Consider the following 25061-nt stretch of genomic DNA (forward strand, 5'->3'; position numbering starts at 1 on the left):
TTTATGAACTGCATTTGTCCGCCTACCTAACATTATTGCAAACTCTCATAGGCTTAATCAGTTGCTTGTAAAATGACAGGTAAACACACACACACACACACACACACATGCACAGCTACAGGGCTATTGAACTGAAGAGAACACAGAGGGACATCTGGTGAGGGAATCATTCAGAGATAACAAACATCATATTAATGAATGCCATATTCACTCTCTCTCTCTCTCTCCTCTATCCTCTCCATTTGTCAGACTCTCTTTTCTTTCTCAGGTCTCTCAAGACCCCCACCAACTGCATTTTTTTCTCCCCTTTTCTGTAAACGTTGTGCTGTCAGGCAATTAATCATTGTTTTTTCTTCCGAGGTCTGGTTATTTGTCATAAATGTGCGGCTAACCTCAGGTGTGGGCACTCAGTCCTGTGCCAGCGAGAAATGACATCACCCATCTCACCCCTTCTTCTCTCCCCCTCTGTCTCCAATCCCTCCTATGCCTTCCCCCCCCCACATTTTTATAAAACCATAAAGACTTTTTCACTGCATCCATACTGTCCTAATCTACTTGGCATTATATCTCTGCTGTGTGCCTAGTTATGCAAATGCATAAACAGAATCCCCCCTCACCAATTCCGGTGACTTTATTGAAAAGGCAAAGACAGCAGAGCACTGTACTGAATGTGATTAGCTGCAAAAAAAAGGGCACAGGAATTTATCACACACAGAACACCATTTCCCTTGGGATTTTCTTTTTTCTTTCCTTTTTTTTTTTTTTTTAAATAATTGCATTTCTTTTTCTGTGTCCCAAAGTTTCCGTTACCTGCCAAACTGTGCTCAAGAACCATGATGCAGCTGTGCATTGGTGGTAATTGCCTTTAACAGGCTTCTCTGTCTCTCTTACCATCCCTCTGCTCTTGCTCTCACAATGCTCCCCTCGGCTGTGAACAGATAAGAGCTTTATTCTTCTGCCCAAATGCAAAGTGCAGCTGTTAGCTTTGCTGCAGAGAGAGAGAGAGAGAGAGAGAGAGAGAGAAAGAGAGCAAAAACCCATGGAAGGATGCTCTATTCTTGTTGTCACGCAGCACAAAGTTTGACAGCAACCTTTTTGCATTAGCATGTTAGCATCTGAGACAGCATGTCGGGAACACATAAGAATGGAGATGAGAAAGTTAGCAGTTGCTTTGCTTGCAGTGGAAGAGGAACGGCAGAGCGGGTTTCTAAGACCGCTCCTAAGTAAAAGTTAAAGAGAAATAAATCAACAAGTATTCAATTCCTGACATACAAATGATTCAGATATTGTAATATAAAGCAATATCCATGTTTTCTGAAGCGTATCTCCTCATAATAGTCATTTGTGAATATGTTTTGATTTTCCTAGAGATGAAACAGAATCTTTTTGTGCGTAACAGTCAGTCAGATTACGTCAGTGTTGATATTGGAAATCCAAATATTTTCTCACATAGACCATATTCCTAATTATATGACCCATTAATCAAGTATTGCTAATTATTCAAGAATGAAAATAGTTATTATTTGTTGACTGGATCATCCCCAATGAGACAAAACTGTTCTTAAGCCAAAGCTAAGCAATTCTGGGTAGGTTTCCTGGATTGAGCTGCTACTGTACAGTGAGCCTGAACTGTGCTTTTAACAAGACTGTAACACATACTGATTGTTTCACAGTGCATTGGGTTTAATATTCCGACATGTGTTTCATTTCTGCAGTGCACGCGCGTGTCATTGTGGTGAAAAGAGTATGAAACCGGGTGGGTTATTTCGTATGTAATCACTTTATTCGTCCCTTGCCATTCATTAGTTTTGTAATCATTTAGTGTCTGATTAATATTTAATTGGAGTTCAAAAGTATTGCTCTCACTAATTCATTGACAGAGGGTTCTGAAGCATTGGTCCAGAATAGCAGGTTTGTTTACATTTCTTGCAGCAGGTCATTAGACCTTCATGCACAAGCCGTTTACACATCTATTACTGGGTCATTAACATTCTCCCCTTTGCTGGAGGGATCCATTCTCACTCCCTGATTTGCTGTAACATATCTGCACACAAAGTCCACTCTGCCATAACATCTAAATTAGTGTCCAGTTATATAGATTTTGTAACCTGCCTCTGTAATACCTGCTCCCGAGGTCACACAGTCCGTAAGCACACACTGTACCGACGTGGCTGAAAAGCCTCTGCACTAGTTCTAATACAATTTCACGTGCGCATGTTGTGTTCTTTGCAAAGGTCTGTGTTGTTTTAGCAATGCTATAATGACCATGTAGTATAATCATTTCTCAAACACATTCAGGAAACATGTATATAAAAAAACAGCTTCTTCAGGTTAAGTAATTAGTGTGACTTGCCTTTACACTTAGAATAGAATAGCTATTTATTGTCACTCACAATATACATTGGGTCACGAATACACGAGGAATGAAATTCTGTTGCATTTCTTGCCACCAGACTTAAACGATAAATATTGCAGCAGATTATATATGTGCAAATTGTGCACATACTGAACAGTGCCAGATGTGCAGTGTGCATAATGTGGAGAGGGGTGAATAAAATGTGCAATGTCTCTATACGGGGGTTGGCGGGGGGGTTGCTGTGAGTTCCTGAGAGTTCAAGAGCCTGATGACTTGGGGAATTCAACTGTTATAGAACCTGGCTGTCCTGGTCCTGATGCTGAAAACCCAGCATCTGTGGGCAATGTCCTGAATAGATGGAGGAGAAGTTCTGAACAACAGCAGACACACTGCCTTGAGTGTGAAAAGTTCTGTACAGGTAATATTTATTGCAAGGCTAATGTAGTGCATTACATTAGTCGCAAATTGCTTAGGTGTAATTTCATGGAGAGCCAGGGAGACAAGTCACCCGACTGGTTTGACATAAATCATTTGTCCCCCTCGATTAACTCTATCAAGTGTGTGTGTGCCAAACTCAGCCTTTCCACGATTCATGAGCAGAGAACCAGAGACACACACTCTGCAGTCCGTAGTTCAGATGTCACATTCATTTACACTTTTGATAAATTGCAAAGCCCAGCTTCAGACCACAGTAACTTAATTAGGGAGACAGGTTCACTCTGTCTCTTGTTCTGAGACTGAAGCACCGTAACAACTGAAAGATAAGAAAATTAATTCAACTAAATATGGCAACATGTTGGCAACAGCAACAAGTGACACAAATATTAATAGATAGCTGATGTCATTCAGATTAAGAGGCAGGATAAATCCACTTAATGCAATGGTTTCTGTTCCTATAAGTTATGTTTTTATTATTTATTTATACAATTGGGATCAGTTAAGTAAGCAAGTATTTTGTCCTGCTCCCAATGCACTGTTAACAAAGTATTATGACTGTGACAGATTGTTAACAACACGCTGCAATTACTATGGCATTAGCAGCTACCAACAGTTAATCATTTGTACAAAAAACATTGCTGTCCTACAGTTTATCCCAAACCTTTAAACAAATTGTGGCTTAGTTTCTAAATAAAAAAAGAGTCTGAAACACAAACTGAAATGTGTTAACTGCTTTATCAAATTTCCACAAATGTTTTGCAAAAGAAACACAGTGTTCCAAAGTATCTCTCTTTATAACGTTGGCTGTAAAATGGCTGTTTTAAATGTACACATTTTCCTATTGTGGCCTGTCAAAACTAACTGCTGTGCAAAGGGCCCATTTCAAGTACAACAATCTGCACAAGAGCAACATGAGTGACATTAATTGGTAATCAGGGTGTTGTGACATTTCTGTGAGACCAAAGGACCAAAGGTTTTGGGTCAATACTGGTTTGAAAGGAGCTTCATGTTTTCAGAACTGAGCGCATTGTTCCACTTTGTGTATATAAAACGTGGGGAAAACTCTCAACTGTTGAAATTTGCTGTTAAACTACAAGTCCCAGCATTCCTCGGCGTCCTTCACTCTGATTGGTCGACTCAGACTCCAATCCGCTGGCAGAGACACGTCTGCCACTCAGCATCCTTCCGTCATGGCGACTGTATGGGCTAAAGCCTTCGCTAACCTGCCGGTTCCCATTGTTTTCTTCCTGCTGCTGCTATGTTTGCCACCCGGGGGAGGACAGAAAAAGAAGGAGGTAACGCTTTATCTATGAAATAATTTGCAGCGAGTTTTGTTGTGTTGTTTTATTGTGAAAGATGTGTACAGGTTGGATCTGCCGGTGTGTGTCAAACTAGTGAGCGCTAGACAGAATTCACCGGAAGTTGGCCGGGGATAAACTGGGATTACACTCGGTTTGAGGTTTGGAGAACAATAACTGCCTCTAATATAATGTACATGAAAGAACATTTTCTCACAACTGGTATTTGTGATGCGTTGTGTATTTTCTGACTGATTTCTGACTAATTTCTCTTCGACTACTTGCATGACGAATTTATACGTAACCGCGAATAACACTTATTTTGAAAAGTACAGGATGTATTGTGTTTTATTTCTCGGAAGCTTGACAGTAGCATCAGACGATGCTAGCGAGAAGCACACACACACAAAATCACAATAAATGCCAGTTGTTTCATGTGCGTTCACATCTCGGAACAGCCGTATTTCACTACTGCTGTTTTTTTTTTAGAGAAATACGATGTTATGTGGTCAAAACACCGAGGTGACCGTCGGTCTGTTTAAACCGAACAGAAAGCAATGAGGAAGCTAGCCCGGTCTGACGTTGTTGGTCACATGAAATATGTATGCACCTGCTTTGCATTGAAACGACTGAAGCGATTGGAAATGCAATTTCATACAGTAGTAGTGTGGTCTCATGGTATCATGTATAGGTGATAGGTGGGTTTGTTTCAGAAGTTTTACAATAACAAATTCACAATAATAAATGAGATATGTTAATCTGCCAGAGGAAGTGAATGTAGAATTAATGACTTTACTCATGATATTATTGCTTTGATTATTCTTGTATTGCTGTATTTTTTAACACTTAAAGGCACATGTTTTTTTACCATTAGGTTGTATTATCATATTGTATGTTTATATGTGACATGAAGCATCATCTTTGAACCATACAGGTTGGTGATGATCCCTGTGTCTGCATTTACCACCAAAGTTGTGGAAATGGCTGTGTGGAGAAAGAGGCATCATTGCTCTGTTCTCCTTTTCCTCTCTTCTAATTTCTACTTCCAGGTGAATAAATATTCGAATGAACAAGTGATAAGATAATTGTCAAAAGAAGAAGAGATGACTGAGTGGATTAGTATAATAGGAATAATAATGAAAATAAAGACACTCCAGCCCTGCAGTTTGATCTAAAAACAGATTTTTATAGATATCACTCATAAACTGGCCTATGTGTAATGTGATGTGTCACAATATCACTTTGTGTGCCAATAACATTGCCTGCAGGCAAAGGAGATATTATAGGTAAATTATTTTATTTATGAAAAAGTTACGTGTGGCCTTAAGCCTTTGAGAAAATATTCTTACAAGGAAAGGAACGCGGCTCCTTGATTTACAGCTATGATAGATAAAGGGATAAGTATGGAAAATATCTAGCAATTTGTGTCGGTGGATGTGTCCTTTAGAATCTGTGCTAGGTTTGGTGTAAAAAGGTGTGTTTTTTTTGTGGTTGAGAGGCTTGGATATATGTGGATGGAAATGTAACCTGGATGTACGGCAAGTGGAAATACATGTGCAAACCCTTTACATGACTCTTGCCGTGGTGATTGAGGAATCGAAACAGTACTTTCCAGTCAAGCCCATAGGAACGACTTCGGTGGCTTTGGAATTACTACGTTTACGTCTACGTTTGCCAAGTCTTTTAATCAATTCTTTGTGAGGAAAAACGTCTCTCTGCATGATTTAAAAACATGTTGTGTCTCTAAATTACAAGAATGAATTTCCTATTTTTTTATTCTTTTCATCAGTATCAGTGTGCTTATGTCTTTTGCATGGTATATTCCTTGCCATACATGCATAATGAAGCCAGCCATCATAATCAAAGTGATGTTTAGTACTGACGGGCTCCAGGACACCAGGATGTCACCTAACAGAATGAGCATGTCCTTGCTATTATTTTGCTTGTCTAACATTGGAAGGACCCAAAACCTTAAATGGAACTAAATAAACAGTGTGTGCACTGGGTGGGTAACAATGCTATTTACATTAAAACCAAAACAGGATCGCTACCGGCACTGGTAACTAGAATATGTTACTGATACCCTGCAGTACCCTGCTCTTTTGCTAAGTTTTTCCATAAATTGGTTTTAGACATAATAAAAACAATCTCAAATACTGTTTTAGGCTAATGAAAAGCATTTTGGTGAGTTATTTTAGGTGCAGCCAGTTGCTGAGTGTTGGTTAATTGTTGTTAAAATGACTTCTGTACCCAACCAGAATTTAGCGGAGGCTAGAACAGGAATGTAAAAGTCCTAATTGTTTTTTCACGAGTGTATAATTACCCGAGACTGTATTTGTTACCTCTGGATGCCACTAAGTCCTACACTCTGGCCCTTTATTATGGATGGAATTTTCTTGTCTGCAATATTCTGTGTGTGACTCTGTACCAGGTCCACTGTACACACACATACACAGAAAGAGAGAGAGAGAAAGAGACTCACACAGGCATACTTTCAATGAGCCACAGGAGAGATATTGAGGAGTTATAATGTGAGAAATGTACTTATCCAGTTGCCTGCCTGGGGCCATGGCGGAGGAAGTGGAGGAGACAGGGGAAGATCTTATTTAGTTGAAAATGGACAAAATGGTGAAGCAACACTTTGTATTCATCTCACCAGTGTTGGCTCTCCCTCATGGCTCTTCATCTTGCGCAGGCCACCTAATGTTTTAAACTGTAGAGCTGGGTAACTTTGACTAAATGTTATAATGAAGGCCATCCTGGAGTCCTTAAACATTATCATTATTTAAGTCTGACAAGTATTTGTGTGTTTTTAGTGTCCTAAATGCTCCCCAATAGATTACAATTTAGTAAATCATTATAATAATTATGTAACTGCTTTAATGATAAAGAATAACAAATGGAAGAAAAGGTGACTGTTTAACATATCCGTGCCAGACTTAGTTTGGACATAGGAATTGCTGTAGTTTGAATTATGTCTGTTTGCTTCTTTTATAGTTTTACGGCTCATCTAACTGATAGAAACCTAACTGTTTATACCGCCTCCCGTTTGCCACACTTTTATGGGGCAGAATTTAAGACCACCTTCTGTCAAGCAAGGATTTTGCCCTTGGTGGCTAATTTATGGCCATTTTCAAAATACAAGCCCTCTAGTAATTTAATTTTTTTTTTGTATTATTATAAAACCATAATGTTGATTCACAATTTCTTTTTTAGTCTCCAGAATATGATAGGACCAAAACCATTACCTTTTATTTTTTTGGTTTGATATAAGAAGGCTGTAAAACTTTTAGATGAGAGAGCAATGGAAATCGTATCTTCAGAAAATCAGTTAGCAGACACTGATCAATCAAGGGTGGGCACGGTCACACACTGGCTCCACCAGGGCAAAGTTGTTGGCTCGGTAATGTTGAACTTGAGTTTGCAGTGGGATTTTAGATCAGCATATTGCAATACAACACTTTGCATCTAAAGTGTGCTGTATCATGCTGATGGGAAATTGTATTACTGTCATAGCAGGACCCCAGAGAACAGTTAGTGACATATTTTTGCCACTATTGGTATTATTTATTCCTTGGGAAGCTTAATGTGTAAGACAGCTACAGATTTAATTTTTCCCTCATTTTCTGTACTTTCTGTACTGCGAAGTTTAGTATTGAATGTGTGACAAAAGGTAAGAAAAAAAGAGAGGATGAAATTAAAAGAAACAAAAAAATAATTTAGGGCAGCAGTGCTGGGCCCCAGTCTTTTTAAATCCTACTATATGCCCCTCAGGGAATGGAAGAAATAGTCATAGAGAGAAAAATAATATGTCCCTTCAATACTGCCTCGTTCATCACCCCAGCTCTGCTAGATATTATATCTAGCTTGTGTTGTGCCTCTGTCTTAAGGCTGACTACAGCACAAAGAAAGAACCAATGTAAGCACTTCCTATACCTAGGCATATAGAGTCTGGGGAAGTAAAGAGAGAAGAAAGTCCTAGGCAGTGAGTCCGAGTCAAGGAGAATTATATGTCTAGAGAGTTATATATCTACAGAGAGATAGAGATTGCAAAGTAGTGGGCTTGCCACCACACCCAGGGACCAGTCTAATAAGAGGATCAGAATAATAACAGCCTGCTACCTCTGCACATAGAGCTACAATAAAGTACTGGGTTGGGCCTTCAGGGAATAACCCAAGCTACTTGCTGAGTTTAGGCTGGAGCTCAGGAAGCTAAACACTATGTAAGAACTACTGACTCTGACTCTTTTCTATCTGGCCTGTTCATCAGAAAATAAACCCAAAACATACAGACAAGCACTATCCAAGAAAACAAAGTGTTTCTCCATTAGTGTGCTTCATAAATGCATAAGGTGTCTTTTTTGTGTAGACATCTGTTACTTGTTACTGATTGTTTGATTGGTTTGTTTATTTAAGTATGCTCTCAATAGTGCCAAGCCCATTACAAGACATCAACGAAAACAGATACAAAGATGATCACTTAGCATCTCACAATATACACGTTCACATAGTGTACTAGTAAATGGTCTGTATTTATATAGTGCTTTTCTTGTCTTGATGGCCACTCAGCGCTGCCTTACATTAAAGTTTTGCCATTCATCCATTCACACCCATTCATACAGAGCATCTATGCACATTTTCTATCACACATCTTTCATACCCATTCACACACTGCCTGCAAAGCCATCTGGAGTAGTGTGGGGTTAAGTGTCTTGCGCAAGGACAAATAGTAGACTAGCGGAGCTGGGAATTGAACCCACAACCTTCAAGTTGAAAGACCACTCACTCCCCTTAATAACTGAAATGTGATTATACGATAAAAATAAATTTACACATTTTCTGAAGTCCTGCAAATACAGTTTGTCTCTCTTAAGACTGAGTAGAGTTGGTGTTTTCTTTTTTTTCCACTTGATTTATTTGTGGCCACTGCCACAGTATTGTCCTTTAAAAAAAACTCTCTCCACTCTCCCCACACTGACACACAAATATCAAAAATGGACCCATCTACAGTTAGACCTGGTAAAAATGAATATTTTGTATGTTTTTATGTTATATAGAGAGATGCAAGATGAGATCTGATGACATGTGGTTATTGGATATATACGATATTGGACTTTTTGCCAGTATATCAGGAGTGCTTGGACTGATCACCGAAATGATACATATACTTCTTCTGTAGTGAAATGAACATAATATTTTTGCATACTAGCTAATATAGATGTACATTTTCTTCTTTGTGCAGAATAAATGATAATAGATTTAGAGGGCACAAACATAGAAGTTTATTGCAGCCTTTTCAGCCTATTGCTTCAGTCATCTTGGCGTGTTTGCCGATATCAGATAATACATTTTGAAGCCGATATCGGCCAATGCTGATAATATCGTGCTTTCATATAATGTGAACTTGTGTACTTGGAGCTGTTGACTTGTAGTGGAATCTTTCTCAAGAAGAATGCCAAAAAGTAATCTAAAATAGGCCTTTGTTTTGGCAACTGCATGATCACTTTTATTGGCCAGTGGATTTCAGGAATTTAGCTTCAAACGTTCTATTCAACATCAGCAATGTAAGCCTCTGTATCCTTTGCACTATACAACATGTGGAAAAAACAGGACGAGATCCAGCGAGATACCAGCCATGGTTAGCTCTGGCCTTGCCAACAGCAATGTTCTTCTTATGAACCCCACTTGAAGCAAACCCTTACAGATGTGATGATACATCTGGTCCTCAATCAGATGGTCTGTATGACATGCACAATTGTCATATAGACAATTGTCATATATGACTGCAAAAGGACTCCCAAATGACTGACTTCTGTGTCCACACTCGTCTGCTTTCTCAGCCAATTAGTTCCTCCAAGAAACATCATCGCCATACACAAGGCTATTGTAGCCTGCTCTCATTTGTTTTTCCCTGATGGGGCTACAAGCATCCCTCTCTATAAGAACTGTGTCATCTTTTCCAACAGTGTTTCCTCTCCTAACCCCTAAAGATGTCTTTGTAGCACTCTTGTAAAACTGTCAACACTTTACAAGGTTTAGCAGCTGTACTCACTCATGATCTCGCACTGTGCCGTAGCTTTTTCGGAAAGGAAACGGAAGTAGAGTTTTTTCATCGCATTTTCATCCACTGCTGTGTAGACTGGGGTTGACATAAAATTGTATACTGTGTGTGCACCTGCATTTATGTTTAAGTTCATGGCATCTTCCCAATACCAGATACAACTCAGGTCTAAATTAGTGTGGCTCGGCCCACATTTTTCTGTTAGAACCCGACTGAGCCCGAGACAATATTGACAATATTCAGGCGACGTGTGTTTTTAGTCCAAGCCTGAACCTAACCTAATATGCATTCTGTAGTTTTTGTTGAAGTTAGATGAAGCTGAAGCGTAGTCCGAACTGTCACACAGGTGGTTGTAGCTTTTATCTATAGCAATCGGTCAGGTTTGGTTCCAACAGGCTCTGGTCGGGTATCCATGCTCTAGTCTGAATTAGGCTGAGAGCTGCCAAATACAGATATCTAGGTTTTTAACTTTACATTTCTGTCTGTCTGCCGCTGCACTCAAACTGTTTTTCCACTGTCAGCACTCCCATTGAGATGACATATTCTCCTGTCATCGCTCTTTACCTTTTTTTTTTCTCCTTCGTATCTACTTCATCAATGTCTTTTTTAATTTCTGCTTGTATTTATGTCTTTTTTCTCAAATCGATGGTTTCCTTTGGTTTCCCTCTTTCGTGCCTGCATGCCAGAGTGAGCCAAAGCTCCGTCTCTGTCGCTCCCTTTTCCCTCGAAAATAAATGAGAATGTTTCAAGGGTTCAAGAGAGATGAATATTATATCCAACTTTTTTCCCCCAGTGTGTTGCCAGTATAGCCCAAACTGCAGCTAAAAAGCAGCCATAATGGTGCCATATTTTGCTCAGTGAAATGTTTCAATGTTCTCCGAGTGAATTCAGTGGCGATTTGTTTGGATCTCGCTCATTAGCTGTAGTCATCTGAATTATTGATGCAGTAGTGTCAGGCCTGCTTTCCTGGTGACTGATGGCTCATGTTCTCAAGTCATTTTCCTCCTCTGTTATTTCTCCCTCTCCCCCTCCCCTTTTCCTCCCCTTTCCTACACCTCTATAACTAATTTTCTGGGGGGGCTAAAGGATTTATATCTCCCACTCTCAGTCTCCTTATGCTCCCATTTCCCTTCCTGTGTCACCCATTCAGTATTTTTCCCTTTGATCACTCTTCTCTCCCCTTAAACATTTCTGTTTTAATGTGGTGTCTAATTTCTCTCGTTCTCTTTTCCCCATTGCCTATTCCATCAGTCTCTTCATGCTAACTCTGTTGCCTTTTTCGTGACATTTCTGAAGCTAATTTCTGGGCTAGCCCTGTTAAATATGAGAGGAGTGCAGGGTCCGTGTCTGTGTTGTTGTTACCAGTCATTTATCTGCCATTCATCAGAAGTATAGCGATACTCTCCTTCTGTAATGGATCTCTCTATTTGCCGATTCAGTCAGTCATGCAAGATTTCACTCCGTCATTCAATAAGACAGGTATTCAAACTGCCAGTCACTCATTCATTTAAAGCACAATCTGTTTTTGCCATTCAGTCACATCAGACACTGACTGACAAAAAAGTGTTGGCTGTTCTTTACAACAGTAGTAAGTCAAACAAATATCCGATCAGCCTTTTTTCATCCAGGGTTTTTTTTTTTTTATATATAAACTGGATTAGTTAGGACTCTTTGTTACATTCTCATGCCAGTGTTTCCATAGTTTTTGACTTGTAACATTCACCTCTAAATCAAGATTTCAGAGGGACCAACTTCTTTGCAGGTGGGTCAATGGTGCTGTTGCTTCATGGCAAGAAGTTTCAGTTTGAATTTGAATGGAGCCTTTCTGTTTGGAGTTTGCATGTTCCAGTCATGGGTGCCTGAGTTTACTTTCAGTACTAAAATATTCTTTCACAGTCCAAAGACATGCACATTGGGGATATTAGTTATTTGGAGACTTGAAATAGACAAGTGAATTTAATTGCGAGTGTGAGCGGTTGTCTGAATTCTGGTCCTGTGATTGGCTGGTGACCTGTCCCGAGATTGGCTCCAGCACTTGTGGTAGTTATTGAACTACTTGCATGTTTTTCTGTGTAATTCTGACCAGGTAAAAAGAAGTGCTCAAAAACAAATATGAATGCCCCACACAAGCCAAAGCCAGCCATTTAACTTTATTACAACCACATTTGATGGATAGTGTTATTTTGTCATTGTACATTATTTTGACTGCAGAACACAGCGCTGCTCTTCTGATCATTCATCCCTGTCTGTCTTCATCACTCCTTATCTCCAGAGGGAAATGTTGCCGTAAGAGTACTCTCCTTTCTCCCCTCTCTCCTTAGCTTTCTTTTCTCTGTCACTTCTCTTCTTGTCCCATTTTCATCTTCCTTCCACGTGCCTCAACTTTCTCCCATCCTTTTCCATTGCTCTTCTCCATTCCTCCATTCCGTTCCATTTTCCTCCCTCCTGTGATTCCCTCACACCCATCCACTTCCCACAGTGCCAGACCTTGCTGTATGGCTGATATGAAGTGCCATATTATTTGTGTATGTGTGTGTGTGTGTGTGTGAATCTGGCTTGTGGCTGATAAGATGTCACATTCTTATCCTCTGAGACAGACCTGTGTCAACATGACGGTTCACAGACCTCACACACACGTTGTACATACACATACACATGAATACGTATGCGCTCACATAGACACGATCTTCCTGACTGTTGTTATTGTGTGTTTGTTCATGTCACAGATATCTGATTAGTGCCTCTTATTAAACTCAGTCTTTCTGCTTCACTGGCAGAAAGCACATAAACACTCTACACAGCGCCAAAGACGATGCATATGTTTGTGTGTGAGTTGTCATTAGACTGCATCACTTAAAACAGAGGCCCAGTACAGATTAGAAGGATGTCCAGAGACTGCCAGAAGTAGTCCTTGTTAGATTAATCAAAGGGTGTGTGATTTTTAGGCCGTCCAAAATTATTTTTCAAACTGTTTTTTGATCAATTTAACAACTAATCTATTGATTAGCAATTATATTACTCAATTAATATAACTTGGGCTGCAACTAATGACTAATTTGTCGGTTTGACAATGACAAACGTGGCCTGAAACATTTCTATTATCGTAATACTATTATAGAAACAACGTAGAAAGCTTGCACTCACAAGTTTAAGTCTGTGTGTCAGGGGTTATCACAAGCCATTTAACTAATTTAATATCTTACAACTGAAATCTCTGTGTTCCAACCCACAGACTATCTAGCTAACATTAGATGGAGAAGTGTCGCAGGCCAAGTCGATAAACGCGAGTTTGAACATGAGCATTCATGCTCCCATATTTTCAAAGGTCTCTTTCTTCTGTTTTATTTTGTCTCTTATTCTCTCTCTCTCCATTGCACCATCATTCATAGATTTTTCTTCATTAGTGAATGCAGTCATAGCAGACAATTAAAGGGTTTATCGCAAGCCATTTAACTAATTTAATATCTTACAACTGAAATATCTCTGTGTTCCAACCCACAGACTGTTTAGCTAACATTAGATGGAGAGGAGATCTCCTTTTAAGGGGATCGCACCACTTACTATGGTTTTTGAGCCAGAGGCTGGGGAGGTAGCATGAGGTTTATTCGGATTAACGCTAGTATGAATGTGAGCATTCATGGTCCCATATTTTCGAAAGTTTCTTAGGTTTTATTTTGTCTCCTATTCTCTCTCTTGTTACACCGTCGTTCATAGATTTTTCTTCATTAGTGAATGCAGTCATAGCAGACAATTAAAGTGATACTGCCTCCAGCACTTCCTGTAGTTTTATCTCATCCACGTAGTTGAGTATATCGACTTATCTCTGCAGCCCTAGCAATTTTACCACAAACTCAACCCGCATCTTTTTTTTTTATTATCATCACACAATCATGATACAGTTGACTATCCAGACTCAGACCAGTCAATAGCGTCAGTAGCTTCATCAATATTTTCAGCTATCTGCTGCTTCAATGTATTTTTTATGGACTGCTCTTATAGATTTGTGATTAGTGCTCTATGTTTCGGGACCATTTGTCTTATAGATTAGTGTCCTGACCTAAGTGAAACAGTCTTGGAAAGTTGCTTTGGTTGCTTTATATATTTGCTATACTTTCTCCGAACGTGTTGCCCAGAAAGTTTGTCGAAAACTTTTCTTTAATGTCTTACTGTGCAGTCCTCCTCATCCACTGTGCAGCATCAGCATCGATTTTCAAACATGTTGTCCTATGAGAGGGACATGCGAAATACTGTAATATGGTCTATCATCACAGCCGTCTGATGATTTCTGTTTGTCACTGTGACCTTTCTAGCCCTTATCTTGCTCAGTCTAAGAGGCACACTGGAGAGACTTTGGTGCAGTATTATTGATGCAATAGGAGAAGGGTTTTGAGAGGTGGTGGGAGGGCGGGCGGGGTGTGGTTGGGGAGGGCATCTCCAGTCTCTTGGCTTTGGTGGGTATTGACTTACAAAATTTTTATCTGGAAGTAAAAGTCGTGAGTGACAAAGTTAGGAAAGTGCCCTCCCTCTTTCATCTGGTTGCATTGAGATTTGGTAGTAATTACAATTCTGTCAAGTTTGCCTGTCTGACAGTTATGGCTCCAAAATATGCACACACGTAATGCACATGGACATACACGGCAATACTGCAGTATAATGTGATGAACTGAAGCAGTTTAGCATAAAGCTGTAGTCAGGATAAATGCTATATACTATTTGTCAGTCCTGGTGTCTTTCTCTCTCCTTAGTTTATTTTTTTTTTTCCACTTTCAGTCCTGCTCTTTTTCATTACCTTTGTTTTTCTCTCTTGGACGTCAATAGAATGATTGCAAACAGGTTGGTTTTGTGGACTGTTGAAGAATACAACAATGAACAATAGCTGTCTCTTCCTTCAGTGGGAATCCGTGTTTTTGTGTAGATGTTGACACAGTTAAAAGTGTTACTGCTGGAATGCAGTGAAAGCTTATCCCGGCTAACTGTTATCTTCACTGAAATGAACAAGGAGAGAACTTTAAAGGATGACTGTTTTGAACTACGCCTGACAGATCATGTCTTTAATGAGGAGCTTGATTTGTGATGATTGTTGCACCCCATTTTTCAACTGAGCAACTGGTGGTCTCTCCCCTTTCCAGCTGTTCAGATTATTGACCAGACAATTAGTCTCAACAGCCGAGCTCAGAGCGCGGCATGATTAGTGCAGCTAGTTCAGCTTCTCCCTTGTGAGACACCACTTTGCAGTTGGCTGTAATAGACAGCTGTAGCCTGCTGGACTAGAAGAAGTCACTGTGAGGCTGCACTCGGTGTGTTTAGACGGGGAGTCAAGCTTTAATGCACACACTTTCCCCAGGCATTAACGCAAGAACGGTCTAATTGCTGGCTCTGCACCGGCTTTTTCATGTCTAACTGCTTCATCAAACGAAGGTTTGATAAAATTTCGGTGCAAGTGTCTATGTATGTTGTCAGAAGATGTCATGTTGTACAGTGCCTCCTCTTGGCTGTCAGTTTATACAGTGAGTATGAACAAAGATCTGAACAAATGCAACACGGAATCTGTAGAGACAGCATTCATATCCAGTAGCAGCAGTCTTCATGTTACCCTTTATTTTCAATTTTGCAATTTATTGATCATGAAAAAGAAAATAGCAGATGGGCACTCACTGTTTTTGGCAGCCTGTTTACCCCAGGTATAATTCTATTTTAAGAAAAAGTATGAATAATATGTATTTCCATACTGAATACTTACTTCGTGAGTCACTCAGCCATCGCACTCAGTCACAGAGGCCTAAAGCTTTGCCACCAGCAGTTTTTAAATAAAAAAACACAAGTGGGTAAGGTATTTTTAAAAATGAAGAAAAAAAAGGGAACGGCAAACCAGACAGTATCTAAAATAAAGACACAGACAAACTATAAATGGCTTAGTGTCCTCATGCTGCACCTTTATACCGTAATGTTATATTGTGTTGTAGATATAGCTAATCCTACAAACTGCACTCGGTTACCAGCAGTTGGCAGTATTTCCTTCAGTAAAATGTCTATTTTGAGGTAATCCTTGTGGGCATGTAGTGGTAGTTTTGAACAGTTAAGTAATTTATACTTATTTTTGGAGATTCCTCTCGGCTAAAGCAGAGTTTATTTCTTGTGTAGTAAGTCTAGGGAGACTAAATGCTCTCCTAAGCAGAAGCAAATACCAAATATGAATGGCTTATAGGGCTAATTAGGAGCACATTTAGCTTAGTTATTGGGCATTAATTCTAGTATTAGCTTCAAAAGAATTATTAGCAGTAGCGTATTGGCCAGTTATGCATTGCCTGCGTGTGCGCATCACATGCTTGGCCCTGACCTTGACCATTAAAATTGATCACCGTAGGCAGATTGACACAGTTTGCATTCTGGCAAGTGCATAAAGTTAAAAGACAGAGAGAGAGGAGTAAATGCAGGGTTTACAGCTAAAGGTTACACAGAGAGAAATAGATGGTACTTCTGGGACGAGGTTCAACTGATCTGATAGTCAGACAGACTCGCAACTTCTTGACCTTTAGTAAGTCTAAACCCTTTATGTCGACTCTTCCACATTTCCTTTGTCTCTTGCTTTATCTTTTCCTAATACCGATACCTGTTGCCACTTCACTGCAGGCAGCGTGATTGGATTCAGTGCAGTCTTTCCCTTGTACCTCGAAAGAATGGCCATCAAACACATTCTTTTACATTAATGTTTATATTGGTGTCATAGTTGAACATTAGTAAATGGAATCAGTTTGTGTTTGTGATGAGTCTTTAAAAGGAATGAGGTGGTCTGATGTTTGCAGTTTACTATAGTTGTTTTTGTTACTGTTACAAAGGCACAGAATACACATGTTCCATATAATAGACCTACAGTAAAAGCAGAATTAATGTTGCTTTAACATTTGGCGTAGTGTCTGCTGTGTCTGCCTTCGCTGGTTGCAGTCTTTCTGACAAAACACCCACAACACAGAGAACAGCCTTGTCCCAAGTGCTTTGGTTGGATCGTGTAGTGTTTGATTTGACTGGCTAGTGCCTGTTCCGTAATGATCCTTGATTTGCCGGTGCCTGTGCTGCATTCCATTTGGGAGGTTGAACATTGATCAAATTCTTCCACATGAAGTGTGAGCAAAGCATTACAATAAGCAGCGTTTCAGTTGTTGCTGCCACCACATACTATTTTCTAAGGTTGCTAAAAGATATCACACCTTTCCCAATAAAATCTTAAACTTGAACTAGCTGAGGCAGTGCTTTATTAATCATTAACTGAAGGTGAATATTGGTATTAACTGATTCTAACTTGGCTAAGAGCAAAACCTGACCTGAGAAATGCTGTCTTATTGTTGGTGAATATTAGGGCTTGGTAATTTACGTTTATATAAAAAGGGTTTAGAGGGATTCTTCTGTACAACAAGGTTTGCCTCCTTTTCTTTCTCTCTGACGTTTAATTAAACTGTAAGTGCATCCACTGCTGACCTGTGTTACTAAAATTACTAAGCAAGCGGAATGCAAAATTTAGACTCTTTCAGCCTGAATCATTTGATCACATAACACACGCACATGAATATTTGAAGCATAGCACTTACTGCAGGGAGATAAACACTTTGCACACTTGCAGCTATGGTGAGAGCGCAACCCCAGACGTGTTATCTGGAATTCATATGATTACTCAAGCAATTTTGAATAATTCGGTTGCCTTTTTTTCCCCCACTTTAACGTAAGTACACTTCAGAGTGAGAGGAAGAGTGAGCTATGGTGAAGGTACAAGGAATTGAAAGACATGATGACAAAATGTTGCCCCACATTGCGACGAAGCAGCCATGTGTCAGGGAGATGGAGGAGCCCTCACATTCACTTTTTGTTCCTATCAAATTCAAAAGAATGGTTATTTACTGCAACTGACACATCTCTGTATCTCAATTTATGTCTTCTGTTTTTGGGTGACTCAGCATTCAGACTAGTTTGAAGTTTTCTATATTTCTTTATTTGTGCAGTACCTCCCTCACAGTAAAGGGCAGAAATGTTGTCCTTGACTGTTTGTTATTGCTTGAATTAGAAAATTAAACAGAGATTTACTGTCACCCGGTGGATAGTTGAGTCACTTAACCTTGAGTCCATGTCCAGTCTGATGTCCCCTGTGTCCAAACTCTTTGAGGGAGCGTCAGAGTCAAGTCCCCATTAACTGAGTCTGAGTCATCCCTGTTGAATTTGATGTAAAATCAGTGAGGACAGAGTGCCTGAGTCGTGGCATCTCTTGAAATTCTGGACTCGTGTTCAATTTTAATCTGAGTGGGCGCTTAATCTTTATTTAGCTTGTTTTTAATATAAATTATTTTTTTTTTAAATGTATTGTACAAACCACAAGGAGACTTTCCATGGCTTGCCGAGTTTCTGGTTTTGCCTTGGTAATGTCGTAGTGTTACGTAATTGTAAGTAATGATTTGGTTGTATCAAATAATATATATTTTCCCTAGTAACTTCTTTCAAACTCTAGTAAGTAATGACTCAATACTTATATGATTTGTATGGCCACTTTTCTGCTCAAAATATTTGTTAAATTGTGCTTTATCAGCTTAAATAATAATAATAATAAATAATAATAATCAATATGATTCAATGTTGGCTGGCCTAAAAAAGTATGTATTTTTATGTATTTATATTTATATTTGTTTCTTTTTTACTTTCTATTTCTTTTTCTTGCTTAGTTTTATTTTCCCCCTTTCCTCATCCCTCATTTTTCTTTTAATTTGATTTTCCTCTCCCCCCTTTTGCATTATTGCAGGGAACAGAATAGTGACCATGCTTCCTGAATACTTGTGCCGCCTCCGTTTTTACTGTAGGACTGGCCTCTTGCCCTTGTGTGTCTGTCTCCAGTTTTTATTGGGATGCCTTTATAACAAAATCATACTCTACTGATGCCCCATAAACCCATTTGGAGCTCTGTGCTTTCCCCAGAGAAAATGATATCTGCAAACACAAGGAAAAGAAAAATAAAGGGGGAAGAAGGGGGGGCGGGTGGAGGTCAAGTAGAGTGACTAAACAATTAGCTTCAGCAGTGTGCTCCTTTTTTTTGTGACAAATAAACTGGAAGTAAAATAAATCACACTCACTTCAAATGACTGTGCCAACTGCTGTGGCTGTAGTTTAGCCACACCTTACAATGCATTGTTCAAATATTCTTGCATAACACACCCGGACTGGGGAGGTGAAGGAACGATTCTGCATTCATTTCCTCCGTAATAAATATCTCGCTGAAGCTGAAAAAATAGAAATAAATAAAAAGGTGAATTAGAAATTTGATCTTTTGAGAAAACAAGAAACAGAGACTGAAAATAGATACAAATATGGAATATTGCTGTCTATCCGTTTCAATGACAATGAAACAGAGAGCAACTTTTTTTTTGTATTTTTCTTTGTTAATGTACCCCTCCCCCCCGCCCGCCACATACACCCACACACAGAATTAAACTCAGGCATCTACACCCAGTACGTTCCACCACTTTATCAAATTCACATTTTATTCCCGTATCTTCTCCTTTAACTGATATTTATATTGTCAGGAAAGTTTACTTGTTGAAACTCACAGACACCCTGAACCAAAATACACTTAAGACTTAGATGGGCTCCCCAGGGGAAAAGAAATGACAGAAGATTCAAAATGTCACAACCTGTGCTCGGGAAGTTTAGGCAGACGCTGTAATCTGTAGGCAAAAATAAATAAATAACTTAAAATCAGACAAATCTTTAGATGCTGTTTGAGCATCATGGAGCGACACCATAACTGTCACTAATCGGGGGCAAATAAAAATACTATCTCCTGAGGTGTGACAGACTGAAAGACGCATGGACAAAGGCAGGGGAAGAAAAGCACAAATACTGTAATTGTTATTAGGCAGATAAGCTGACAAATCCCGCTTCTCCCTTCAAATCACACGTCATAGTATTTCTGGGTTTTGCAGATTATAGGCTGACAAATGTGGAACTGACAAAAATAAGGTGAGCGATGGAAAGAGTAACACTGACTGACAAACTGAGTCACAGACACACAATTTGTGATAGTATGTTTGTATCTTTGTTTTAAGTGTTCTCTTTCTCCCTGTAGTCACAGGATTTCACTTACTGGCTACAAAGGTGTGTGTGTGTGCGCGCTGCACATCCTTGCACTCATGGTTGTAATTGCTCTTTGTGTTTTGTGTTCCTATTGCTCACTTGTCAATCTTCATCACTGCCCTGAGTTCCTCATATCCCCTTCTTCTTTGGTCCCTTTTTTTTTGTTGCAGGCATGTACTTCCTGTCTTCACCTCTATTTGCTTTCTGCTTAATTAAATCCTCAGGTCCTCCTCTCGGCACCTTCTTCCCTGGCATTTGTTATTTAATTCTCCCCTTCTGTTCCTTTCAAAAAATATTAAAGTAAAATAAAAAAAAAAGAACCGCCCAAATTCGGAGTATTTTTGCTTTCTCTCTACCCATCTCATTTGTTCTGCTTCCCTGAACTTCCTGCCTGTGTGCGTTTTAATTATTTTCTGTTCAACTCAACACAGAAAGCCCCTAAATCATCATAAGGATGCTATGATTACTAGAAATAGACTAGCAAGTTTGTGTTAGCTCTTACAAAGGGCAGTGTGCTTGTGTGTGTGTGTGTGTGAGTGAGAGAGAGTGGGAGTTGATAGTGGTTGAGTCTTTGTTCTCTGTTGTACGCAGCCAATTTCAACTAATCCCTCTTTCAATGGGTGAATTGAAGAACGTCTATAGGAGCCTGATGGCCAAAGTGAAGACCCATTCACTTACAATAGACCTCTGTGTATACCACTCAGAGCAAAGGATTGTAGCTGAACAAATACAAGCTCTTCATGATGAGATCAAACCCTTGGCTGACTGGGGAGATGCAGCTTGTTCCCGGTAGGCACTTAAAAGTAGCCTTTGTTGTGTACGGGTTATGGTTTATGTTGTGTCCTCACTACCAGTGCACAAAAACATATTGGTAAATATGTACAATTTAGCCCTGAAAAGCATTTCTCTGATGGTACTTAAAGAGGAAAACAGGGGTTAGTTTGCTCAGCAGTACACTTGTTTTTCGTTCATGATATTTAGATAATGTCTCTAGATAATTATGGAACTCATTTACAAAATCAAAATTATGCCATAACATAGATTAATAACATCTCTGCAGTGTGGAGCTCACGGTTCAAACTGGGAGGTCAAGCACTCCTACTCACAACAGCTCTACTTTTGAGAGAAGTGTGTGTGGCTCCGCTGCCATAGAATAAATCCCATCATCTTTGCGTCGCTGCCGTCACATATTTTCATCTTGTTCTCCTTCCTCATAATAAACTCATGCAAGACATGTAAGGGTCAGGTTACTGTTGCTTTTCTTTTCTGGGCCGACATGGTTCAATGGTTTTATGGTTTGAGTTTACATGTTTTTTGGGACAGATATGTCAGTAATAAAAATACATAAAATAAACTGTCTACTGGCATATACAGTGCTCGTCAGTCAAGATACTCAACCAGCCACCAGAGTGACTCCTTTACCTTCTGAATCTCTGAGTGACTAACATCAACTCACCTATTTCCTGATTGGCTCACAAAATACCATAATTAACTGGCTGACTGGTTACCAAGTTGTAGGAGCTGACCTTTGGTTGTGTGGCCATCTTGCAGACTGACGTATGCCTGAATAACTGCAGTAACTTACCATCCTCTCTCATAACTTTTAACTTTACACTCATTCTCCGTCTGCCTTTTCTCTTCTGAACACTTTCTTAGTTTTCTCTTGCTCGCCTCAGAGTGCTTTATCCGCTTTATGTCCTTTACAATGCTTTTCTGTTAACGTCATTTTGATTGTGTTTAATGTATTCATTCATTTTCTACCACTTTAACCTCCACATAAGTTTGCAGGTGAGTGAAACTAATCCCAACTGAGTTATGGCGTGTTTCCATCAGCTCTACTCGCCTCACCTCGGCACGGTTAACTTACATTTCCACTAGCATAGTACCTGGTATCAGATACTAAAAAAAGTACCTGGTACCAGCTACTTTTTTTTAGTGCCTGCTTTGGTTCCAAGCGTGCTGATTAGGTGCTATGCGTGACCTCGCCAGACTGCCGGCCACTGATTAGTCAGAGTGTTGCCAAAAATCAAGCCGAACAATGCCAAACTGTAGATCAGTTAAAAATACTTAACAATCCTAAAAACATGGGTTAATCTCCAGCAATTACCAGGGAAATGTGAACAAATATTTTTAATAAACCAATTCTAGTGATTCAGTAAAGCAGTTGTTTTCAGTTCACTGAAAACAACTGCTTTACAAGTCGCTAGTCTCGTTTGTGTGTGTATGTGTGTGTATGTGTCGCATGTAAAACTAAGTCACATCAGTTTCATACAGCTGTGCAGTGATGACTCCACCCATGTTGAGTAAGCACTTTTTTGCCTTACTTTACTTTTTTGTGCCGTGAGGCGAGGTGAGCCGGGACCATAGTGGAAAAGGGCCATTAGGGCGAGAGGCCTGGACAGGTCACCAGTCCATTACAGGGCCAACATACAGAGATGAACAACCATTCAGTGACCATTCAGTTGAACAGGAATCTGAACCCAGCGGCAAACAACGCTAGCCACTGCACCACTGATAACCTTGTATGGCAGGAAATGCAAAGAAAGTAAACTGCGGAAATTGAATCCAAAAATAAGTCAAATGATGAAAAGTGCAAATGGGGAGCCAGAGAGAAATTTCCATTACAATTCATTGCTACTAATGCAGTCTACTGCCTACTCTGTGACCTCCGTGACCTCTGTGTGTGTGTGAGATGGGTCATGACATTCATAGTGTGAGTAACAGAAAACCAGATAGATAAGCAGGATTCAGAGCCATTGTGCATCTTACTAACTCCCTCACACACACACACAGAAGTACACACTCTAGATGTGATTCATTTTAGTGCCCTCTGTGCTCAGTGGGGTAGAAAATAAATGCTTTAATGGTCCTAAGCTCTTTGGAGAGCTTATGTATTGCACATGTTTGTGTATGTGGATCAGATAAAGTAGGGAGTCATAACGCTGATTTGTGGGAATCACTTAAAGGTCTAACGCAAAATACTCGTATAGCTCTGTGCAGGAATGTCTCATAGGGTTTTTAACAACTCTGTAGATTACGGGCATCATTTTGTCATAATGCAGGTAATGTAACCCCTCAGATTGTGGTGATACATACTCCAATAGGGTCATACGTATCTTGGTGAACCAGGTCTTTTTTTGCTGATGGCAGGTATTTTATTTATAATTACCTATTTTTATAAGGTCATATTTTAGTACAAAGTCACCCTTTTTTCTTGTCTCCTTCTTCTACCACCTCAGCACTTTCCTCTTGTTTACTATGTTTTAATGGTAAACTCAGCATAGTGAAAGTGTTTTCCCTGGCTTCCTGGAGGGCTTAAAAAGACTTACTGTATAGCGAATAGCTTTGGACTCTTAACGTTTTTCATCCTCCCATAGCCATCTAACAATGGACCGGCATTTGGCGGCTTACCAAAATATTTTTTCAGTTGGATGTCATGTTGACAGCTCATATTCCCAGAGGCTGGTAGTCTGATGACTGAGTATTCCGTACTGATTCTGTTTCTCCCTCACTCTTCTTCTACAATTATTTTCTCTGGCAGTTAACATATTGCAGATCCCTGTGTTTTTGAGCTCATCATCTGTGACTAAGGTAATTATTGCCTGTTGGCTCACACTTCCCCGCGGTTCATTCCTGCACTAATGACGTCAAGACAGGCTGAAGGCTCATTTTCAATCATTTACTTCCACTGTGACATCAGCCCTTTGGTACTTCTGCATGTCTAACTGGACTAACAACACACTTAGTTCTGTGGCAGTAACCATGTTTGTAGTCGAGCTGCGAAACTTTGGATTTGACTTTTTTCCTGCCATCTATTTTTGAAAAATGCTGCCACACTGCTGCTGTCTTTGACATGGATGTTAGAGAAGGACTGACTACAGCCTAAAATGAACAGCTCAAAATGAAACAAAACCACCGGACGTTAAAGAACATGGATGATTGGGAGTCTACAGCCCTACCCGGTTGACAGTTCAAGGGAAACGTAAATTACGGTGATCGTCATTGATGTTGAAGTGTGTGCATGCAAAGCCTTACTGTATTTCCAGACACATTATGACAAAGTTTCTGTCATTGGGAGTTTAACATGCTTTTATTGTAACGTGTAAGCCTTCTGTGGAGTAGAAATGATGGAAAGTTAATCAGAAAGTTGAAGATCTAATGCTACAGGTCTGGAATAATGTCCACTCCAACTATTTCCATACTTGTGAAAAGCACCTGGTGTTGTAAGGGTCAGATACATTCAGTCTTTCAGGTTCTGTGATATACTGTATTGTTGATCTCTGTGGGAGTGTGCAATTGTTTGCCAGCCAACAAGGCACTGTGAGCAAACCGAGTCATGTGACATCTGGAGTGCAATAGTTGGGCCAATATGGTATTCTCTCCAGAGTGGTAGAGAACTCTGAGCATAGTTTATTTATTTATTTATTTATTTATTGTAACCACTATTGTGGTGCCTGAATCTTAAAGTGGATGGGGAAACCCGTAAAACATGCACATGTTCCACTATATTATCACCACAACAAACTTAGCTTTTGCTGGATCATCACCATTTAAAATGTAAAATGTTGCTTCATCAGATCCGCTATACAAATAAATTTGCCTATTTCAAACATGGGTTTGTGTGCTCTCTGCTGTTGGTGCTTGTCAAACATAGTTTGTGAGAGAAGGAAGCACCACCTAGTGGTTACTGTGACATCACTGGTCATCTATCACCATTCAAGGATGGATGATAACCGAGTCCTAGTGTTGTCTCTAAAGAGTTTGCAGCTCATTAGACTTGTTAAACTGTATTAGTGAGGCA

At 39.7% G+C, this 25061-nt stretch overlaps 1 protein-coding gene across 1 annotated transcript in view; it reads left to right on the forward strand.

Moving 5' to 3' along the window:
* The first annotated feature begins 3962 nt into the window (after nucleotides 1-3962).
* Nucleotides 3963-25061, forward strand: part of tusc3 (tumor suppressor candidate 3) — a 65737-nt gene continuing 44638 nt past the window's right edge. Inside the window, exon 1 of the mRNA XM_044029292.1 lies at nucleotides 3963-4089. Within this exon, the coding sequence (XP_043885227.1) occupies nucleotides 3985-4089 (105 nt within the window). The 5' untranslated portion in view covers nucleotides 3963-3984. The remainder of the gene's footprint in view (nucleotides 4090-25061) is intronic.

Source organism: Solea senegalensis, linkage group LG6 (genome assembly GCF_019176455.1).
Source record: "Solea senegalensis isolate Sse05_10M linkage group LG6, IFAPA_SoseM_1, whole genome shotgun sequence".
NCBI lineage: Eukaryota > Metazoa > Chordata > Actinopteri > Pleuronectiformes > Soleidae > Solea > Solea senegalensis.